This window comes from Zingiber officinale, chromosome 8B (genome assembly GCF_018446385.1).
Source record: "Zingiber officinale cultivar Zhangliang chromosome 8B, Zo_v1.1, whole genome shotgun sequence".
Classification (NCBI taxonomy): Eukaryota; Viridiplantae; Streptophyta; class Magnoliopsida; order Zingiberales; family Zingiberaceae; genus Zingiber; species Zingiber officinale.
In genome coordinates, this window is record NC_056001.1 from 57,475,869 (window position 1) to 57,499,896 (window position 24,028).

The 24,028-nt window shown below is 36.0% G+C and overlaps 1 protein-coding gene across 1 annotated transcript; it reads right to left on the minus strand.

The window, feature by feature from the left end:
* Window positions 1-463: 463 nt before the first annotated feature.
* Window positions 464-23,602, minus strand: LOC122017775 (ABC transporter C family member 2-like). Its single transcript, XM_042575466.1, has 28 exons — window positions 23,296-23,602; window positions 22,296-22,693; window positions 21,381-21,559; window positions 20,681-20,720; window positions 20,235-20,394; window positions 20,026-20,140; window positions 19,840-19,920; window positions 19,716-19,740; window positions 19,284-19,340; window positions 19,037-19,102; window positions 16,812-16,886; window positions 14,328-14,435; window positions 13,850-13,984; window positions 12,359-12,465; window positions 12,190-12,283; window positions 11,913-12,080; window positions 10,777-10,917; window positions 9,411-9,617; window positions 9,247-9,345; window positions 8,599-8,751; window positions 7,841-8,226; window positions 7,135-7,315; window positions 6,679-7,002; window positions 4,036-4,792; window positions 3,810-3,931; window positions 3,405-3,650; window positions 1,238-1,339; window positions 464-907 (listed from the first exon to the last, which is right to left on the minus strand). Exons 2-28 carry the CDS (start codon window positions 22,626-22,628, stop codon window positions 812-814), a joined length of 4,557 nt encoding a protein of 1,518 aa, XP_042431400.1. The 5' UTR covers window positions 22,629-22,693; window positions 23,296-23,602; the 3' UTR covers window positions 464-811.
* Between the last annotated feature and the right edge of the window lie 426 nt (window positions 23,603-24,028).

The window sequence follows — 24,028 nt, forward strand, 5'->3', positions numbered from 1 at the left end:
TAGTGCCGCATGGACGGTGGAGGCGCGTATCGAATCTCAATTATATTGAACCGGAACGTGAACCGCTCCGGCTCAGTGGGCCGGGTTTGGACCTTGGAACATTCCAAGGCTGAGAAAATGGTTGGGCATTTTGTTGGGTGGTAGACGGGTCAAATGTAACTAAGCCTATCAACTTTAAATATACCTAAACCTCCAGGTTAAAATTGAGTTGATTAGTATGAAACAGAATTACTATCGTATAATTGTAGAGTGACGGATTTCATCTTTTTAATTACTATTTGCATATATCGAATCAAATGACTAATCCAATTTGGGTCGGAGAAACAAATCCGATCGAGCAAACTTAGTTGACTCGATAAAATCAATTCAATTCCGAGCATAAAAAATCATCAAAACCAAATTTAGGGTTTGATTTGCCACAGCAAAAACCATTCTCAATTTTTTAAGTTTTGAGTGTTGAGTCAAACAACCAAAGTAGGCAAACTTTATAAGTGTGCTAAGAGAACTCATTGACTAATCCAACCGAATTGATTCGGTTCTCGCTAAGACTTTCATGTTCTTTCTTTGCTTACTTGTGAAACTCTCCTTTAAACCATCTCTACACTTCGAATACTTCTTAATGTGAAAATCATAACATAGGACAACAACCAAGTTTTATCCCATTAGATAGGATGAAATCACAACATAAAACATTCTAATAGTAGTATGTATCGATCGAGATTGCTGAATCGTATGTATCTCTCTTTGGATTGCCAAAACTGGAAGCGCCATGCTCAGTGTGAATCTTCGAAGAGGAAAATTTGTGACTGACTTACGTCTCTATTTGATCCCAATCAAGCGATCCATCTCGGAATGCATAGTCTCTCGATATCCTCTCTTCGGGATCGATTGTTCCAAACACCAAACTCTGTAGATTAAAGCCATAAACTCTGATTCAAAAGTCGACTAAATAGGCAACAAACAACATCCATGGAATAAGTAGCATAAGACATTACTAAGCAGTTTCTTCAATCAAATAGCATTTTGTATTTCCATCTGAATCCATGAAAAAAAATACTATCGAAAAAAAAGCATAGTAGCATAAGACATTTCTTGTAATCTAATATTGTTCTGTCAACTTGAAGGCTCGGAACCGTAATAGTTTGCATGTTTGATGAACCATAAAACTAAAAAATGGCACTAGATATTACAGCAACAAAATCAAGAAAAAAGAGAGAGCGCACAAGAGAATGAGTACCCGGAGGTATTGAGCATTGGCCGATCCTGTGCTTTGAAGCATCTTGGAGAAAGCGCTTCGGTCATCTAATAAAAGATTCTGGGGGGTGTCAAACTCCAGTACCTGCAGGGCATACCAGATCATAGAATTAACAAAATCTTAGAGAAATAATAACGATAAGTAAGCCTTAACCATACGAAGAGGGAGATAAACTAGCGACTTGACTGGATTATGAGATCCAAATAATTATTATTGACATCTTAGTTCCTTATAGAGTTTTGGGCCAGTTTAGGCTTCTAAAATCTTAGATGAGTAAAATACTAGTTCAAGTGTTTTGAATTAGTGGCTCAATATAAATAGTCAATGAGAGTGGATTTTGTCAATTGGTGTTTAATAAGGTGTTTGGAAAGGGATTGCCTATGTGATGGAGGAGGCATTACTAGACCTTCTCAATTTGGGATGATTTAGTCGAACTTTGTGCCTCAATAGAGATGTTAAGCTTTAAGTGAAGAAGATTAGCATTCAAATTCAGTCTCATATGAACTATTGTGGTATAATGGAGGTGATTTATAAGCTTAGGTCAGCAAACTGCTATAACATGGGTGTAGTTTGGTTCGGTAGTTGAGTCTAACAAATTAACGAATGAGTTCCCTCATCCGAGTGGAAGATGAGTTATTGTTGTGCCATTAGCTACATAGCCTAAAGTTGGTATGGATACAAGAAAACTGAGCTATAACCAAGGTTTAAAATTTCGACCCATGGCGAGGTTTCGGTCCTGAATCGAAACGATACGGTTTCGGTACCGTATCGTGTCGTGCCGATAGAGTTTCAGTATTTTTAAAATATAAAATATATTAATTAAAAAATAAAATATTTAACATAAATATTTAAAAAATAAACAATATGAAAAATAATCTTAAAAAAAAGAAAAGATATGAAAATAGATAAATAAATAAATAAAAATTTTATTACAAATTTAAATTAAAATAAATGAAATATAAAATTAATTAGATAATTTTATTAGGGTTTAATAAAGCTTCATATAATCTCCATCATAGTTAGGAGTTGACTAAAATAATTAACCTAAGTTTAATTAAAAAATATCCGAAATCCGACACCACTCGCGAGCTCGTACGATTTCGGCATTGTTATGGGTTACGCGACCCCTCAGCCATGGCCGCGGGGATCGCGTGACTCCTCCGGCGCGACCGCTGTGGTCGTGTGACCCCTCTGCAGCTGCCGCAGGGTCGTGTGACGCCTTCGGGGAAGCAACATAAGGGTTATGCAACCCCTCCGTTGCTATTACGGGGTCGAGCGACCCCTCTGCTGTGGCCACGAGGTCGCGCAACACGTTGCAGCTGTCGCGGGTATAGTGTCGGGTCGTGCCGATGCAGGTCGCCGAGCGGAACGAGATGTTTCACCCTTTTCGATTGTCTCGGCACGACACTTTAAACCATGGCTACAACATATGAATGAAAGCATGACTATCTTAAGCACAATGCACAACATAAGAGTTATAAAATAGGGCACTTCATGACAAAAAGCTTTATGCTGATAATAATTCAATCTTTGTTGACTAATGTTTTAGCTTAGGTGATATGATACCATAACAAATACACACATTAATAGAGGTAAATGGAGACTAAAGAAGACTTTGTTAGTAACGATAAAATAGAATAAAATTATTTAAATATAGATGAGGATACAGTAAAGGATCGAATCCAATAGAGTAGGAGGATGCATATAACTTGATTGTTGTTGTTGCTGCTGCTGATGACGACTAATGTCTTCATGCAACTGAAAATATGAAACAAAAACTACTAATCCAATAAATAGCAGCTTCTCAAGATTGCATGTCCCAACAGTTTGGGTCAGCATGAATATTGCCGCCTCATCGACAAATATGTTAATCATGTAAATTTCTTTCAATTTTGCTAAGGTTACTTAGTCACCTTCAGTGCAGATTCTTAAATCAAAGTTATTAAACTTCTCTAATTAGGGAAAGTCATCATAAACAAAAATCATAGATGTATTTCCTTACATTAATAGAACTCAACAATAAAACATAGGACTTCAGCAAAACAAAAGATGGATATATAACATCATTATCTGTCGATAATAGGTTAAAAAATTGCAAGTAGATTAACATTCATCGAGTTGAATGGTAATTGAAGTGAAAGGAAGAAACCTTGCCAACACTAAGAAGAAGAAGCCGATCGCAGTCAATGATGGTATTCAGTCTATGAGCTATAATAAGCATTGTGCATGATTTGAATTCTTCCCTTATTGTTTTCTGGATAAGAGCATCAGTCCTAACATCCACTGCTGCTGTAGCTTCATCGAGGACAAGAATCTTCGATCTCCTTAACAATGCTCGTGCAAGACTCAGAAGTTGTCTTTGTCCCACGCTGAAATTCTCCCCAGCTTCTGAGACCTAATCGGCAACGACATGTGGGTTGAGCATTCAGCAATAAATGTAAAAATAAAAAATAAAAGAATTGTTGGGTTCCGTTCGAAGTATTGCAGAGTAAAAACTGAAACACAGCGACGTCAATGCATGTCAAGGCAATGGTAAGAATAAGGTGAACTATACCCCTGCATCAAGTCCCAGTTGATTCCTTTGGATGACATCTTTTAGATTAGCTCTCTCTAAAGCTTCCCAGAGGACTGCATCATTGTGCTCATTGAAGGGATCGAGATTAAACCGTACAGTTCCTGGATAATTTTTTGTTACTCCTAAGAATAACAAAAACTTGCATAGGAAGAAAAAAAAATCTAGTTTTATTTCAAGGAGACATAAACATGAAGAAGAAATGCACCTGAAAAAAGAACCGGTGACTGTGGTATTATGCCAAGGACTTTACGCAAATCCCATAGACCAAATTTAGAAACATCATACTCATCAATAAATATTTGTCCTCGTTCAAGTTCCACTATACGAAACAAAGCATTAAGCATGCTAGATTTTCCAGCCCCAGTCCTACCAGCAATTCCAATTTTTTCACTTCCTTCAATTTTAAAGGATATGCCATGAAGAACAGGGGGGAGCTCTGGCCTATAACGAAGTACAACATCTTGAAATCTGATAGTACCAGCAGAAGGCCAAGCTGGAGGAGGTCTACTGCTTTCAATTACAGGAGGAGCTTCAGAAGGCAAATCTATATATGTTCCAACTCGCTCAACTGCATTTAAACTATTTTCAGCGAGACTTGCATGTCTTAGAACTGCTGTCAATAGGTTGGTAATGTTCAAAGCATAAGTAAGAAGTAGACCCATTGAGGATGCAAATGCTTTATGATGTTCTGCATGTTGGTTTTGCACAACAGCAAAAGTTGCTGTGAGCCATATCATAATACCTCCCATTGTCTCCAACCGAATGCTAAGCCACCGATTAGCACTGATGTTAACCAGTGTGAATCTCACATTATTGTCCATTGATTTACCATTGATGTTGGCCATTCTATCATATGCTTTGTAGGCCCTGATGGTTGACAAACCATTCAATGCTTCAGCAAATTGTGCATAAACTGGAGATCTGGTGATGGAATCAAGACGCTTTACTTCACGTGCTGTACTCTAGAGAATAATTTTTTTAAGAAAAAAATTAGAATGAGATTAGTGCTACCAACACTGACTGAGAACTATAATCAAAACTGGAACTCCAAACAACTTGCCAAAATCCATTTATCATACATTTTGGATTACTAGATTGGTTGAAACTATGTTCTTGACCTCTAAGGTAAGGGGTATGGATTTTTTGCATGAATAATAAATGTTCCAATCTTTAAAACAAATAATGATGATCCATCAACATGTGTGGATGCCATAGATTGTCTATAGCCATTCAAGCAAGCATAGATACAGATAGACAAAATGGCAATGGATGACAAAAAAATGGTGACAAATTAATGACTGATTTTATGGTATTTAACATGACTATGCATGACATGGCTAATTGGGTAGGTTGGAGAGCGAATGGGGACAATGCTAAATGTTAAAGCCTATTTCTGCAAAGTACGAACCCCAAAGGGAAGGCATGATTAGGATCTTCATTTGTCCCGTCACAACAAATTTTCACAAATGTTGCGCTGAATAAAATCAAATAAGCAGAGAAGTCAAGCAGAACCACATCATAGTTCAATCAAAAACACGGTGAAGGTATCAACTGTTGGGTTGTAATGGTTGCAAATACAGTCTCATATTGAAAACACATAGAAAGATGTTGGTGTATAGAGCTAAGTTGGATTTTGCTTGATCATTGTAACCTTTTCTTTTCTTTTCTTTTTGTTTGTGCGTGTAAAATTCACATATTAGATCTAAATGAGAGTGCTGATTTACTTTATCATTTTGTCTACTTGGCTTGTTCCACTAGTTTAAACCACTGCTACTGATTTTCAATGATTTGCATAGACAGGGAATTTTGACATATATGTCCATGCAATTACATAGTAATATCATGCATTTATATTGTTCTTGCATAATACAATTGTACCATATAATATCACATCTAGTTATAAATACAAACTTACATGCGATAGTACTATGCAGTTATCAAGGCACAGTATCATGCTTATATAATTAACCAACATTTATGTTAGTGTCTGAACTATATGATTGCATGCTGATCAGTATGAGTCAGATGTTCTGATATGCATGGATATCTATATGGTATGGGATCATGTGATACTTAGTACGGACTCGATATAAATAGGAAGTGATACACACCTATGATGGTTTTATTGCAAATAATACCTCACTCATGTAGATAATACAATCCCGTAATAATGCAGCATGTTGGTGACCTGAAATAATGCATTGTTTGTACCTATTTCATCAACCTTGTCCACAGATTGGCTTATGCGAAGTGTTGATGCAACATGCTTGGCTAATTGATGACCATACTTGTGTCCAAGCCGACATGCAACCTCATGCTCTTGTCATAGATTGGGAAGTGCAAGGAGTAACACCCACATATTTGATCATATAGTGGTCTTTCGTCTGTTCTAGTGTTTACTCACATGGATGCTAGTAGTTACATAATAAGCAATTGTAGTATATGTTGTTGCATTGACTGTCGGTTTCCTTTGTTAGACATATCAATCATGCACTGATGACATATCTTTTCAAATTGATGTTGTATGCCTACTTTGCATTGGGCTAACTATTTTTAAATAGTCTCCAGTTTCTAGATTGATTATTGAGTTGGTTCTCCTAGGCATTTGTAGTTTATCACACTTCTAAATAGAGGCATATTATGTTTAGGTCTATTTTACTCTAACACCGGTAGTTAAGGTCATGTGCATCTGATGATTGATAGATAGACCGTGGGCAGTCATTAAGGAAGAAATGTACGATAAATGCTATGGGATTGCTAGAAGTCATCGAGTATCTGCTAACAAATGCAACATGTTTTTGCAGGAGGAGAATTGAAAATATGTTAAACTTGGTTAGAAATTTTGTACCTGATAATACAAATAGGCAGCATAGAATAAAATCAGAAGCGGCAATATTGCCCACAAAGATGTAGTGCTCACGATGCCAATTAAAACAAAAGTCGAGAGAAGCTGTGAGGCTGGTCCTAAGAACACATTAGCAAAGACTGCAACATTGCGATCAATATCACCAAGATCTTTTGCAAACCTATTAATTATGCGCCCAAGTGGATTGGTGTGAAAAAATACCATAGGAGCTCTTAATATGGAATGAAGCATAGCATCATGCAGTCTCTTGGCGGCATAAAGACTTGACATAATGAGCCAATATAAGTTTGACAGAGTCACAAGTACCTAAGTTTTCAATAGAATGAGAAAAGTTAAGCTTAAAAATATAACTATTAAGCGAACTTTGAGCCAACTTAGAACTGCTAACAGTTGTCGACACAGTGCACAAAAGAATCATCACTTCAGAGGTAGAAGTACCTGACCAAAACAAAGAAGAGCATAAATCAGGTTATAGAATCCAGGTCCATGGTCCTTTGGGGAGCTCTGATCTGTCCAGACACTTAACCACGTGCTACTTGAAACTCGGAGAACTTCAATCAAGGCATAGCAAGAGAACAGAATCATGACAACCCACAATCCACCAAAAGCATTCGTATACCTGAAAATAGACAAAATTGAACAGATTAGGAAAACATTGACCTTGTGCCACTGCTGAGGTAAAAGCAAGAAGTGTTTGACCTGGTATATATATATCCATTGCTATGGAGATGGCAAATTCTTTAGAAATTCAGAAAATGTGAAGAAATTCCCACACAAAAGCCACGGTAAACAAGTATTCCATCAGAGGATATGAACAACAAAATAATTTGCAATTATATAAAAAGGTTAAAAGGAGAAAGAAAGAGAAAAGGGTTCAATTGCAGAAAACGATCAGCAAGATTAACTTGATTGAGGAAGAGAAAATTTAGCAGTCAGCAAGCAAGTGAATGGATATATAGATATTGAGAGATGGATCCAAGTTAATATAGAAACATTCACAGAAATTTTATATAAAAAACAACTAGATGTAAAAAAAATATTTTAGTCAAACGTAACAGCAAAGGCAACTTGCTCACCACATGAGAACAGGAATAAAGTGCTAAGAAAACCCATTGCAATCAATTTTAAACCATTTTACATTTACCTTGCAAGAACCTTCAAACTAACGACACCTGTTTCACGTTCTTCTTGTTTAATGAGAACTGACTTCCCTTCTCTCCCTTTGCTTGTTTTCTCTTCACTCTTCAACAAAGGATTAAGTGTCAACTGTCCATTTTCAGAAGGCTTTTCAGATGCTTCAGCATTTTCTCCTTGTTTCTCTTCTATGTGTTCCTCCATTTTCCCAGCATTCTCCATCAGCTTTTGAAAGAGGGTTCCATTGGCACAGAGTTCATCAAAGGTACCCTCCTCTTTCACCAATCCTTCATTAACCAGGATAATCTTGTCCACACTCGGAAGAAAATGTAACTGGTTAGTTACCAGGACACGAGTTTTATCTCTAAGTTGGTCTTTGATGCATTTATCAAAAACCTGGAAAGAAGATCATAAATCAGAATGCAATGAAGAGAGACTAATAATTGAAAAAAGATCTCATACTTTCTACAGACTAAGAACATAATGAAGACATTGAAAATAAAAAACGAACTAGAATTTACAGTGCATACCTAGATAAAAGAACGGCATTCATAGCAAAATGCAAAGGGTAGCCATTTCCATTTAAGTAGGCTTTATCTTATAACAATTTAGGTGCATTAGGCAAAAACAAAGATCCTGTTATTCATGTTTGTCTGAACTACACAGGAGATTGGAATTTCCAGAAGTTAAATAAGAAAGACATCTGATATCTAAACCGCCAAATACAATGATAGGATAATCTAATTGATGATGGTTTGGATAGGATACCTGTCGACCAACATCAGCATCTAATGCACTCAGAGGATCATCAAATATATACACATCTGAGTCAGAATATACTGCTCTGGCCATGGAAACTCTTTGCTTTTGTCCACCACTTATATTGACTCCCCTTTCACCAATCTCTGTAAGATCACCACCCTGGAAAAAAAATTGCAAGGAATTTTGTGAAGGAATATATTCCTCATCAACAACAGGATCTAGAATTTGTAATCAATTTGCACATAGATTGCCTTTACCATACAAACTAGAATATAAAAATCCATTAAATTCAGGAATTCTAAGCCAATACTTAACTAACTAGACTTTTCATTAATATACACTTTTCCTATCCAAAAAAAGGAAGAGAAGAAGAGGTAAAATGAAGGCAGGATTAGCTTTTTTTTAAGATTAGATAGTTTATTTTCATCTATATTTCAAGAGATTAGACAACTTTTGATGATCCACACTCATAAACTCTCCTGCATGCATAAAAGCGTACATGTGTTCGGAGTATTGAGCAGATTTTTTCAGTGTACATCCTGAATATTTGAAACACACCATTTGAGTGTTTTTTAAAGTGCATAAAGAGGAAAGAGGAGAAAAACCATATAAATCGTACAGCTTAAAGATTTATTCTATGATGCATGCACTTACTGGGAGCAAATCAAGGTCATGTTGTAAAGCAGTAACTTCAATTGCCTTCTCATAAGATGATTGTCGGAAAGGACATCCAAACAATATGTTGTCACGTACCTGTGTTGAAAAAGAAAATCTAGATCAACAACTATGCAATTTGATAGTAAAGATGGTGGACTCACAGTAGCATTGAATATCCACGAAATTTGAGGAACATATGCAACAGTTCCTCTAATGGTCACTGAGGTATTGGATCCAGCTACTGGTGGTAGTTCCCCAAGCATGGCTGATATCAAAGATGTTTTTCCTTCCCCAGTACTTCCAACTATTGCAATGAGACTACCGACAGGTATATCCAAATTGACATTTGATAGTGTTGGAGTTTCTGCCTGTGTAATCATTTGTTAGTATAGTTGGGAGATTCAAAAAATTTTGAATATAGAACTTTAAGACAAATCATGCAATATATGAAAGAACGGAAATTGATTGCAGTCAGATGAATCTATTGTCATTTCAAAATACATCCAAACACTATCTGAAGTGTCTTGAACTGAGAATATATGGGCTGATCCATATGACTTGGCTTGATTCCAGGATGAATACATCATTATGTCAAACAGAATTGACTAAGAGAATAAAGTAAAGTACAAAAACGGGTAAACAGTTTCAGGACAAGAGAGTTGAGTGGAAGGGGGCTGCTCAAGAGTTTGAGTTGTTAACATGGCCATTGCATGGATAGTGCACTGACTATATGTGCAAAATATCAAAGTTATGACAAATGAAATCACCTGGTTATATATTGCTTTCCTAACAAACATAAATCTTATAAGTTATACAGCAAATATGTAATCATATGACTACATAGTTATACACAATATCTGTTGGTCTTCACAATAAGAGCACATCAATCAATACATCAGTATAGTCACATTCAATGGACCAAGTATCTATCATATGAAATGACAAAGATAGTATGACAGTTATAATGAACTAGAACATATGCTTTACAAAAATCGTAAATTAACAAAATGAATAGATAATGCTCACAATAAACACATGCCCCCTTTCTATTTTATATTTCATTCTTCATTTCGGATTACTTTTTTTTCTATATACAAATGTTTAGTTGATGTCATGTAGAGATACTCACAAGTTGTGATCCAATCACAAGTTCTCTCATACTATGAATCGTATTGCGGACATTCAATACGTGAGTTTAAAATCCAATCATACACATAGAGAATGTGCACCCCAATAGTGCATCTATATTTATCAAATAAATTGTAAAATCATAAGGCAATCCTTAGGACATTCCTCAAAAACTAATAGAGTAGTCAATGCCAAAAATCGGGACAAAAGGGCCGAGTTGGTAATTAATTGCGAAAGAAACAAAATATAGAAATTAATAAATATTTCAGTTTTTATGTTCTTGGTTGGTAAATCTTACTAAAAACTTAGCACACTAAAACTAGTATTTATTAAACTTCTATGAAAAGTTCATGTCGTATACCAACTTAACTAATGAAGACATAATGATAATAAGAGAACCTTTGAATCCCATGAGAAGTATCCATTCTTAATTGAGATGGCAGGCAGATCTGCTTCAATAGGTGGATTTGGCAATAGAATCCTCTCTTCAGCTAGAAGTAGGTCCTCTAAACGTTTGAGTGATACATTGCAATTCACAATCTGAAAAAAATAAATAGCTTTCAGGCATAGTAATGTGTAATATTATTGGTAAATACTAAGCTATTTCAGTAATTTTATCTTAATAAATGAAAATATACACTGAGAAGTTAATTGAAAGTAATTACGGGACTTGATCAATGAAGCATGATTGCTGAAGGATGTAATCGACACTCAGAATCAAGGCAGTTCATTCTTGCTTAGATTGCAGATTCTTGTTAAGGAAACATCACAGTGACAAATTCGCAGTTGAATTTAAATGGACCAGGTACAGACAAATAATGCAAGATATTTCTTTGTTAAAGATATGCAGAGTAATTGTCTTGCGGTCCTCTTGTCCTCATCTCCTAACTGATAATTCACAATTCCTGTTCCTGATAAATATATATAAAGGATGTGCAGGCAAAAAATGAATGATTCATGCACTAGCGCCTATCAAACTCCTGATATGAATGTGATTTTTAAACACTGAGATACAGAAACACTTAAAATGGCCAAAATAGGCATCAGTAAAAATGCTGACATCTCAAACATTGGTAGTATCTTTAAAAAAAGGTTCCCATCAGTGATTTTGTTATTGATACAGAAGATTATATGCTTCACGCCCACCAATTGGCAGTATAGAGATCAATTTTATAATCATCCCTTAACAAGCCATCCAACAGGAACACTACCTGGTGATAAGACTAGGCCTAATAAAAACTTGAATATCCAACATCTATATAGAATCCAAAGATCAGCAATATAATTTTTTGAAATTTCAAGTAAGAAGCTTCTAATATTCCTCTTTATGAGGGCTCCAACCCATGTCAGGCATTGGACGCTCCAAAACTAACATCCCTATTGATCACGTGAGAAAAATTGTATCAAACACCTAGATCCATGTCCTTCAGGATACCCATACCAAGTTCTAGGGAATATATTTAAGAAGAAAATTTTTCAGTATCTTTTAACTTCACCAAAATAAAATGGATTTAAAATCTGCCAGAGTACTGCACCTGAGTTATCAAATTTGGCAGCATGAAAAGAGGAAACCTTAACACAGCAAACAGTGAAAGTGATGTAAATGCCTTCGCAGGTGTTAAATCACCTCCAAGAAGAGAATAGGCCCCGAATGAGGCAACTGTGACGAAGACTGGAATGCTGTTCAAAATGAAACTATTGAACTGCAAAAAAGATATGTAAGCCATAAGAATATATGGAACTTAAAAGGAAATGCTATAACTTCAGCATCATGCCACAAGAGAGGGAATAAACATTTTGCTTTGGCCTTACTGCTGCCAATAGCCGGGCACTACGGAACCATGACAGCTCATCATTGCGAATTATCTGGACCTTTGACTGGAAACTCTGCTCCCATGCATAGCATCTGCGACACCAAATGATCAAGAAATGATTACCACAATAATAGATTCCATAAAACAGTTATCCAACCAAATCTTACTTCACTGTGTCCATAGCAGCCAATATTTCATTCATGAGACTAACCCGGTTGTCTGTACGATAAAGACCTTCCTTAGAAAGTTTTCGCATTCTGCTGATCACCAACGTCTGATTAAAATTAAACCAACAAAGATCAGCATGGTGGAAATACAAGCAAGTTGTTGGTAAGCCTGAAAAGAGTTGCAGCACTAGCATTCTCAGAAATTAGTCTACAGGCTGATGCATCCTTCCAAGGAACAGTTGACAAATAACTCAAATTTCCATCAATTTAAAAATTGGTATGCTGCAGAATGCAGATAAATTTCAATGACAAACTACATACACAGAATTACATATAAACAACACCTGTATATGAAAAGTAGTAAGTTGCATTCGAATTAAAATGCAAGATCAGCACCATTTATTGTATCATTTAATAAATTCTTGGAATATGTGAAGATCAAGAACATTCCAACTAAAACTACTCATGGAATCTAATGTTGGATAAAAATAAGTGAAATATTCAAGTGTGCCATTGAATAGTAAAATAATTGCAACAGACTGCCAAATAGCTCCAACCAGTAGGTACCAGTCACCAAGTGATGCAGGATCAAGTGACAGGCACCTTGTTTAATGGACTAACCCAAGTAGCCCTGCCTGACAGTGTTTTGATTGAACAGGCTCTACTGATAACAGCAGGATAGGTATTAAAGGACTAACCAATAACCAGAGTTTTAATGAACAGAGGCTTGAATATGGTCTTAGGCTCCTTAATTGAGGCGGCATTATAATACAGTAACTAATGTGATCACAGATGGTGTCAGTATTGTTGTTTGTTGGGGAGTATAAGAGGGAATCCTCCTCTTCAAAGATCATGGACTCTCGCAGTAGTAGGCAGGTTCCTTCAAGGCAAACTCTGACCAAAGCAGAGGAAACATTTAATGCTAGCATCTCCACCGAACTATGTTCAAATCTAATACCACTTGATGTAGCACAAACAAATCGCACTGCACAAAAAATGCTTGAATAATAAGAGAAAAAATATTAAACTCGAAGATATTAGTACAAGGGATCCTAAACCCCTTTTATAAACTCATAACATGACCAAGTCGTCTTTAAAAAAAACCTAAGTTATTAATAAGTTACAACAAACTTTAAAAGGTTCAGTATATCACTAAGAGATATAACAATCACTTCAAAACTTAAAAACTTATCTAGTTTGTAAACTATATAATTATAGAAGTTGGTAAATTGATCTCCATTCTTGGAGTGCAAAATCAGATAATTTCAAGGTGGAAAAAGGGTAAATATCTACCTACATTTAAAGTTTTTGAGCATAAGTGGCTTGCTTCTTGACAAAACACACACTAGTTTCACATAATTTCTATTAAATTTTGAAGTACAATTCTGTTTGTAAACAAGCTAATTCCATCATGATTTGCATTGAGATTTTATTCTCATTCGATCCACAAGGAATAAATTGACAGATGAAGATTTCCAGAATGTCAAGTACCTGTATAGGAAACAAAAGAACCAGCACTGCTAAACCGACAAGAGATGCAACACCCAGCTGCTGATACAGAAGAGTAACTGAAATGATAATCCGAAAAGGAGCTGACCACAGACTGTGAAGTTGTTGGCACACTTGCTGTAGAAAAAGTGGAAAGATGTGTTCAGTTTTGCCACACATCTTAAGTAACATAAGAAGGTAAATTAATTAATTGAACTAGGCAACCACAGTGTAGCACCCTTACTCATGAGACACATTTAAAAGAGATAAACTGCAGTTAGTATCTAGCATCAAAATAATACAAAACAAAATACAGAAAAAAATGTTCTTAAAATCAGAACTTGGTCCCAGGGTGAAAAATAAGGCAATAGGAACATTTTCTAATTTTCCATCTTACTGAAAAATTGTTGGCAATTTTAGCAGTTATGATGAACTGATTCCTCAGCATCATCTCATTTATATAAGTAGGTTTAGCAAGAACCTGAAGTGTTTCTGCATCAGTTGTCATCAAGTTGGTTATTTTTCCTGATTGAATTTTGCTGCGACTCTCATGAGTTAGTCTTAGTGATTTCCGAAACACAGCTGCAACCTGTAATCAAAAGAACAATCAAATAACTTCTTCCATGCAACCATGGAACCAAAGTAAGCATAGAACAAGAACAAACGAACTAAATAAAATTTATAGCAGTCTGTAAAATTTTGAAGGTCATGTGAGAAACGTCATAGCAATTAAAGCATTATATTGCCGATCTAATTGAACAATTCCAATTCAAAAACAGTCAGCAAAAACATGAGTCAAGGCAATATTAGATTATGATAAGGCGTCAATGTCCCTTGCACTTCATAAGAGTACAGGAGAAGGTCATGTCTACTGCTGCAAATGGTGCCAAAACAATTTACTATATTGATCGAAATACAAAATTTCTTGAGTCTCAACCTTTTGTTCAACCAGTGTTGGTATACTCAAAAGCAAGAACTTAAAAACCAATTTCTATTTCAGTACATGATCAGATTTGATCTCGTCTAGAAGCTGTGAGAGACAAACGGCCGGTGAGGGATTACTGGTGTTGACCAGGAGAAGACTTCGAGATAGAAACCCGGAGGAGGGGGTGAGTTGTCTCCATCGCCAGAAGAGTCTGCGGAGAGTAAAAGAGTGAAAGAGGAATTAGAACGGAGACCGGGCTGCCCTGGCCTTCTACTTCGACGCTCAAGTCAGTTTCTAGTGATGTCAAGAATGAAGAAGATGAATAGTGCAAGAGAATAAATGACCAAATAAGTGTATGTAGTAAGGAGTTTCTTTTTTCATACCTTGGCATGCGGGGGCGGGACTTTTTTATAGGAGGGTCATGTCTAAACAAAAGATGTCACGGGGTCATGTTACCCATGTCTAGGTGTTAAAGAGTCATGTCCAGACAAAAATGTCAGAGGGTCATGTTACCCATGTCGAGGTGTCAGTAGATGAGAAAAGGGTTGATGGGCCCAATGGTCTAACGGGCCTTTAATGGGTCGGCTCAGTTCTGCTCTACTAGGTAACTAGTCGACTAGGCTCTGCTCGGCCAAGCAGACTAGCGGGTTGGCTGCTCTACCAAGTAGACTGGTTGACTCTACTCGGCCAAGACCAGTCGACTCTGCTATGCTCGGCCAAGAAGACTGGTTGGTCAACTTTGGTCGGTCAGTCGGTTGGCTCTGGCTGAGGTCGGCCCTGGAATACTGCCAATCAATTCTGGTCTAGGTTGTCCCTGGAATACTGCCGATCGACCCGTGTTTGGGTCGACCCCAGATAATCTTGGATTTATATCAATAATATAATAAGAATGGTGGTCCAAGTCGAGAAGAGCTTATGGAGTTTTGTGTAATTCTTGTGTCTCCCTTATGCTAAAAATTGAGAAAAACAGTGATAAGACATTGATTCAACCTACCATACTCTATGAATCAAAGTGATTGCTATTAGAAGGAAACATGCACACAAAAAATTAAAATAACAGAGATGCAATACTAATATGTATGTGTAGAGTTCCTAGAAAGGATAAAAATTATGCATGTGTGTGTGTGTGTGTGTTGATTCAATCTATCATACTCTATGAATCAAAGTGATTGCTATTAGAAGGAAACATGCACACAAAAAATTAATATAGCAAAGATGCAATACTAATATGAATGTGTAGAGTTCCTAGAAAGGATATAAATTGTGTGACAGCAAAAGAGCATAACTCCAGTAGTTTATAGAATGAGAAAGGATGGGTTGAGATAGTTTTCCATGGTTACAAGAGTTGAATCTAATAGAGATTAGATCCCAAGGTGTAATGGGTGGAGGGAGACTAATTAATTTGAATATGTAATTAAAATAGCATAGAGGCTAGTGGAAATATAAGACATCTAGTCAATTCCAAATAGTTGGGACAAACTCAGCTTGATGATGATCATGCTGTAATAGAAGCCATAGGCAGAAGGAATAAATACTGGCAATTCATGAACCTAGGAAATTTAAACAGGCATTGACAAAGGACAACACTAAAGCTTTCCAAGTTTCATGAAGGATATCAAAGTTACATCTATACAAATCTGACTGTAGATATGTATTAAATATATATTAATCGCTTGATGCACAAGAATTTTCTTATAGTTCTAGAACATGCAATCAATCTGCCAAAAAACATACAATATGATCATATGATTTGAAAATATAACCAATAAAAGAAAATAGGTTAAGGGTATGTGTGTCTATGTATGGATTCATGCATGTATGTACATCTACTGTGCAATCAGACAACAGACTATTAAACTAGCCATGCATCCTTGTATAGAATTCAATGGAGGAATATGACGTCTATAGATTGCCCCAAGCAATTGGGGCAAACAGAGCTGTACAAGGATGATGGCATGCATAAAATGGAGAAATGTATTACACGAAGAATAAAACTGTAATTAAGGCAACTTAGGTAATGGAAAGAGATGTGTAGCATACCAAAGTAGCTCGCAATCTAAAACCAACTCGCATTACATTCTGAAAGTATTGTGCTTCCACTAATACTCCCAGTGCCTGAACAACAGAAAATTCACAAGTAAAAAAACTGCTACCAATATAATCTTCTACTTGATGTCAGTAGAAAAAGGGAAGGTACGAAAATCAGAGGTTTGGTAAAATAATATGATGAATATGCAGTTGGTTTTGGTTAACTGAGTTCGAGAGCACTAAAACTTTATTTTTTAGCTGCTACTAAAGTTTTTGCTACCTAATATAATCCTTAGGTAGGGAAAGGAAATGACATAATCTCTCTCAGCTGTACGAAATAGCAACCAAAAAAAGGAGGTATGAAGGCAAAAGGACAAAAAGAACTCCTGAAAAAGGCACAAAGATAAACTACTAGTGGTATGTGAGAGTGAAACCATAAATTAAAGCATGCAGGAGGTACAGACGTGCAATTTTGTAGCACTGCAGCTTGCAGTTGTAGGAACTTACATAAGCTCAGTTGCAGCATTTTTTTTTTTCATTCCTGCACCAGTGACTGTATATTCACATCTATATTATTAAGTTCCCATTATACATAATCAGTTTTTTCTCGTGCAAAATTGCTAGTTCTTCCCCTCAAATAGTTTGATGCACACTTATTTCACTCTGAAAATAGTAAGTTGTTGAAGCAATTGCATCACTATTGACCATTTCTACAATGATAAAAGCTCCAACTTCAAATTTGAGATTGATTATAGAACTGGTAGAAACACTTGATCTCATCAATGCACACTTTATTTATAATGTAACTTACCTCTGGTGTTGGATTCTACTTCTAAAAGTATAATTTTGCAGCAGGTATAGCAATTGGTTTAATTACCAAACAAAATATTGTCCAAAAAAGTAATAATAACAAATAGTAAGAATCCTAGTGTAGCCTGCATCAAAATTACAAATAGTAAGAATCCTAACTTGCAATTGCCTAAACATTTCAACTTCACAGAACCTGCCAGGATGTTCAAATGTTCATATGATGAAGCGTACACCAAGACTCAAGGAATTACAAACTGATGGGCTATCATATAGTTCCACTTCCTTTTGTCAAATTATAATCCCACCAGCTAGTCCCATCAAATTTTCTGCATCCTTTAAGTCTAAAATCTTTTGTCAGTAAATAGGATGGATACAATATTAATCCAATATGATTGACTTGTGTATGAACTATGAACTTACCTAAATATTTACAAATGGATTCATCCGTCAATTAATTTGATGTCATGCAGACATGGGTACGTAACCAACAAAAAAAATGTGAGCTCAATAAACATGTTAAATCAATTTTTTTTTATTAACTTTTGGGTTAAAGCTTCTTTTCCCTCCTTTTTCTCTTTCCCTCTCCTCTCCCCCTCACTCTTCTTTCTTCTTCTTTCTTGTTACAGCCCCCATCAACAAGGTTGCCAGCCCTGGTAGTGTATCTCTGCAATATCGCCTTGGGCTGCCCCTCCAGTGGCAATGGTAGAGAAGAGGAAAGCATAGTAGGGAGGAAGAAAAAGGAAATAAAGAAGGTTTTAAAAAAAAAAAGAATGTTGACTGGAAGTCTTAGTCAATGCTTCATCATATCTCATTAAATTAATTTAACAAACATAAACAATTATAACATTAATGTCAGCTCATGTGATTACAATTTAGAACACAAAAAAATTGTGCTCCCAATTGAACCAAAGAGAAAAGTTTATGTACGAACAATTGTAATTTACCCCCAGAGGTAGAGTAGCTAACGCTAGGAGCAACATTGGTATTGCGATGCAGAGTAAAAGACTACAACGTCGCAGCTTAAATCCAGATTATTTAATTGACAAAAGAAGGCAAGAGTTATTATATTAAAACTACTATATGTATAGACTCAAGAAGCTAAATGGGCTGAGCACCCAATCCTTAAGGGTGTAGATTTGGTTAGAGTACCATGTCAAGGAGTTGAATATACTGAGCACACTCTCAAAATGAGTACTTCAAGGTGCTTGCTCACTAACACACACTATGGGACTTGCTAGATAGAATACCTCAACAACTAAGGTAAAGGCAAAATAATAAGAGTATTTATTTTCAAACGGACAAATTTATTAACTCCTGTACATCTCTATCTCATTTTAGTTATTTGGAAATATGTATTTCAGCAAGAACCAAAAACTGAACAAAATTTATAGCATATGTAAGTTAGAAACTTAGAATAAATTACATACCACTCCAGCAAAAATTGAGAAAGCATAAATGTAGCCATTCCATGCTGGTTCTTCTTGTTGCATTGACTGCAAACATGTAATTGCTTATATTAATTTAACAATGCCAAGAAAATACAAAAATTGAAATTCAACAAAGAAACAAACCCCTAAGCAAGCACATATAAAGGAATAAGAATGTCACCAGCATATGGAAAAAGGAACTCTGCATATACATGATTGACATGATTGGTATAAGAAAATTACGTACCAGTAAAAGACGGTTTAATATTAAAGGACCAACAAATTGAGAAGCATCATTACCAATCTGAGCCAAACAGGAAAAGAAGTCACATAAGAAGAACAATGAGATTTGCCAACAAAAAATAGTTCAATTTTGTGCTTTGTAACTGAGAAATACATCTAGACAAAATAGAGACATGAATCAGTTCCATTGTGCTGGTACTTTAAAGTCACCAAGAATGTTTGAAAGGAAAACATGTTGGCTGCCCTACTTCTTTAATAGCTCTATATTCAAATATACTAAGAATGATTTGACTACCCACAAACTAAAAGCATAAACTTGATGGAGAGCTTCACAAGATCATAATTCCGTCTCATAAAATTATTAACGCGTAGACAACAAATTTGATTAAAGAAACAATGGTAAAACTTGAATTTCATAGACTACTTTCTATGATACCTTGAAAAAGCCACCGAACCAAAATCTGCACAAAAATTGAGAGGAAATTGCAATATTAAATAAGAAAATAATAATGACGTTTTCAGGACAGGAAAAGAAAAAATAGAACATGTTCGGAATATACCTTCCTCCAAGGCTTCGATGAAGTGCTCTCAACAACCAAGGTTTAGGTTTCCTAGATTCTTCAGCCCAACATTGCTGGAATCTGAAACAAAATGGAGCAAGAAGCTATGAATAAGCAATTGAATCAAGTTAAAAGATGTATTTAGAATCTTGAGAATACATCAGCCAACAAAACAGAGAAATAAACCTGTTGTTCAACGTTTCTGTCTGATCCCAAGAATCCAATTTCCAAACATCTTTCTCAGTAATGGGCCTCTTAAAGCCTTGCTGCAACAGAGGAGCCATCCATGAAAAGAATATTCCTGAGAAATAAGAAAAAAAATCAGAATCTCAGATGTTATTAACGAATTTATGCTTATTTTGTCCCTAAAAAACCCATTCCTTCATTGTACTCACTAGAAACTATATTGACTTTTCTTTCAGGGCAAATCTGCTCTCCTCCAGGAAGTGGTTCATAGTCCATATCACTAATAGATGCCTCAAATCTGATGGGAGTGTATCCAGGATAAGGATCTAAACTGGGAATATAGACCAGCAAAAGAATACCAAACAAGAACTGCATGTGGAAAACAAAATTTCTTTAGCATATAAGCTTATATGCTTTGACAGAAAGAAAGAAGCAGGGGAATATTCATCTAAGTAGGCATCAAATGCACAATAAAACCTTTGAAGACATGATATCATCATACATTAAAGGCCATCTAAATAAATTGTTTTCTTTAATGTCCTAGCAGTTGGATAGATTAGATTTCATGTAGTTAACCCTAAATAGTTGAAAAAAAAATGTTAATTGACCATGATATAGTGCTATCAGTCAAATATGTGAGTGAAAAGTTACAAACCTGGGCTGCAATCTCACTGGTATATATATAAAAAATTGATCTGCAGAAGGAAAAAAAAAAAGAAAAAGATAATCAGGTACTAGTTCTTTTTTATAGGTGTAGAAAAATTGCGGTATGATGAACATTAGTCACTAAGACATGGAAAGGAGGAGGAATTTCAAGGTGTACTCAATATCTGATGTTAAAAATAAATGTAACAGAAGAAAGGGTTATGGATGGTTTTGGTTAAGGACAACATGCATTATGTGATGCCCTTAATATTGAAAGCATAAAAAAGGGGGAATTCTATTCACAGTACTTAAATTGCTCCTTCAAAAAAAAACAAAAATAGCCTTTCCACATAGACAAAGGGGTTTATAAATTTTCACAAAATTGATATTCTAAGAATTGTGATTTGGATTTAGAAGGAAAGATTTACTATATAGCAGAAAAAAGTACAAATTGTAGAACCAATGAGATGTGTGCATTGCATTTTGCTTAATGACTTTTTAGTGGGATATAAGCAAGGTAGCTTTGCATTTGCGACCAACACCAACATACCAATTTTATGCATTAAAATCCAAGTCATTTTCATCCCAATGGCTTAAATGCTAAGTGATTTTTAGCAATTGGTGACTTGATGCATGATGGCAAAAACCTAAAAGGAGTATGCCGGTGCAGCCGATGAAGAGTAATTACAACAAAAATCCAAGCAACTTACTTGTCATAGTGGTTTCTCACTGAAAGCACGAGGTTGTAGATGGAAATGTCTCCCACTAGAACATAAACCATTACAAAACGAATATACCACCGGAATTCACAAATATAGATTTTTGTCTCCAATCCTATCATCAGAAGCATACAGCACCAAGCAGCAGACTCAATAAGCAGTGAAACAACCTGAAAGTAGATGCAAATGGAATATCCTTATCTACTGAATTTTAAGTTCTCATGCTCCAAAATAAAAATGGTAAAACAAATTGCAGGAGAAAAGTTTAAAACAGACTGATCCGTAAAATACATTGTTATCAACAATCATAGTCAGATAGCAAATCTAGTGACTAAGAGGAGAGAGAAGGACTACAAATCAAATAAACACTCTGATCCAGCTCTCCTTATTTCCATTTTCCCAAATATTGAAGATGATAAAAATTTACCTAGTAACAACAAAACATGGAGCAGATTAGGATTCTTGGAAAAAAAAAAAAATCATAAGGATCAGCATCTTGTTATATCACCATTTATTTGCTCAAAATAAGATTACCACATTAAATTTTACGTAGAAGCTGTTTAACAAGAAATTAATGCCGCATGATTCAATTAATTCCACCATAGAAATACATTGACAGATATTAAGCAATTTTATGGGTAACAATTGCTACTAAAAGTCAATGTGCGCAACAAAAACTAACTTGAGCAGGTGTAGAAGAAGTAACAAAGGAGCATGGAAATAATTAGATCATATAGGGAAAACAGGATGGTGATGATATGGAACAGCAACCAGCTGGAAAGCATCCACTCACTAATCCAGGAACACACTTCAGCAACTAAACATAGATTGTGCAGTCGTGGAAAGGAACAAATTATTTGAAACAATACACCAAAAAGCAAAAGGAAAGGAAATTTATGTGCATACCTCGAAGGGAGCTAGGCCTTTTTGCCCATCCAAATTTGTAATTGACAAACCCATTACCATCCTAAATAATGGCTCTGCTACGCAGAAAAATGAAAGTATACCCAACCAATAGTTGTAATATGGAGACTTTAGACAGTACCGCCGGACAGAAAGGTCATTCCTGGTCCTCCAAATCCGGTAGAAGCAGACAGCAAAAAGGACCAAATGTGATATGCAAACTAACAAGCTCACCGTGCTACAAGGCGTGTAGGCACCAAAAGCATTCTCGACTACCATTGACCATGCTCCGTTCTTCTCTGGCCTGCAGTACCAGACCAACGGCTTGAAACCCATGGCTCCAAAGAGCCTAGTGCTCCAATCCCTTCTCTCAGTTTCCTATTTATCACAGATGCTCCTTCCTTAAAACAAACAAAATAAAGGGACCTTTTTTAGATTGATGCAAAAGTTGATAAATGCCCACAAAAAGGGCTCAGCCACCACCAAGCATATCTGCTAAAGGTTAGTCCATTGGTCATCCAATCAAGGATGCGAATTCTTGCAATACCAAAGCCAGCAGAAAGAATAATCACTCATTTGTAAGATGCGGGACTCCCACAAACTCCAAAAAAAAAACGGAGTTTTCTGCTCTTCCAGAGAAAAGGTTTATCAAGAAACCATCTTTGTATGCTTAACCGGGAAAAAAAAAAACGGCAGTTCTACGGGACCTATCCACAAAGCATCTCAAAACCAAGGAATAAAAACTCGCACTGAAGTAATAACCACCGATTAGTCAGAACTAAACCTTGCGCCAAACTCAAAATCGGATTTTTCGACTCTTCAACACAAAGGGGTTTACCAAAACCTCGAAAGATAAAGGAACAGAACTCGCGCAAATCAAAGTGCAATACAAACCGAACTCTTCCCAGAACGAAAGGCAGAAAACTGATCAAAGTAAAGCCCGAACAACCGCGAGGACGAACATATACGATGACTAAGGGACTCCAATCCATCGATCGAATACCTTGCGCGCCGCGGAGCCGAACAAGCTTGGGCGGGAAGTCAAACACCGAAAGATGTCTCGGAGTGGGGGCCCCGCCTCGTCGCAGTCGTCTTCTGTACCATAATAGCTCTTCCAGGAGTGGCTGCCAAAGAAAAACTTGGATCAACTATCCTTTTCCTTTTGCCTCGATCTCTTCTGCCAATCAAGAAACACGACGGATTGGGAGTGCGAGCGATGCGCAGGCGACGGTTCCTTGTCAACTCACGTTGGCAAAAGGTGAAGTCAACTCTGTTGGCAAAAGGTGAATCCATCACCTTCAGCACGTCGTCACGAAGTGACGAACTCTATACAATAGGAAGATAGTGACGCTTCATTTATAGTACGTTTCATTTTTTGAATAATTTCATTTTACCCCTAAAATTTTAATAGTTGTAGCATCACCGCGTCCCTAAAATCCCTTCTTAAATAGACTATATAATTTATACTAACGATCATGAGAATTTTAATTTATACTAGCAATTATACATACGCGTTACGTGTGAAATATAATACATAAATATATACAAGGATAATATTCGAAAATCCTAATAGCTTACAGTAAGCTACTCCTTATAAAAATAACTGAATTTCGAACTCTAAATCCCTAATTGATTAATGAGAAAATTTTTTAATAATATACTGTTGAACTTTAAATTCCTGATTGATTAATAAGAAAATTTTTTAATAATATACCACAGCTAAATTTTGAACTATA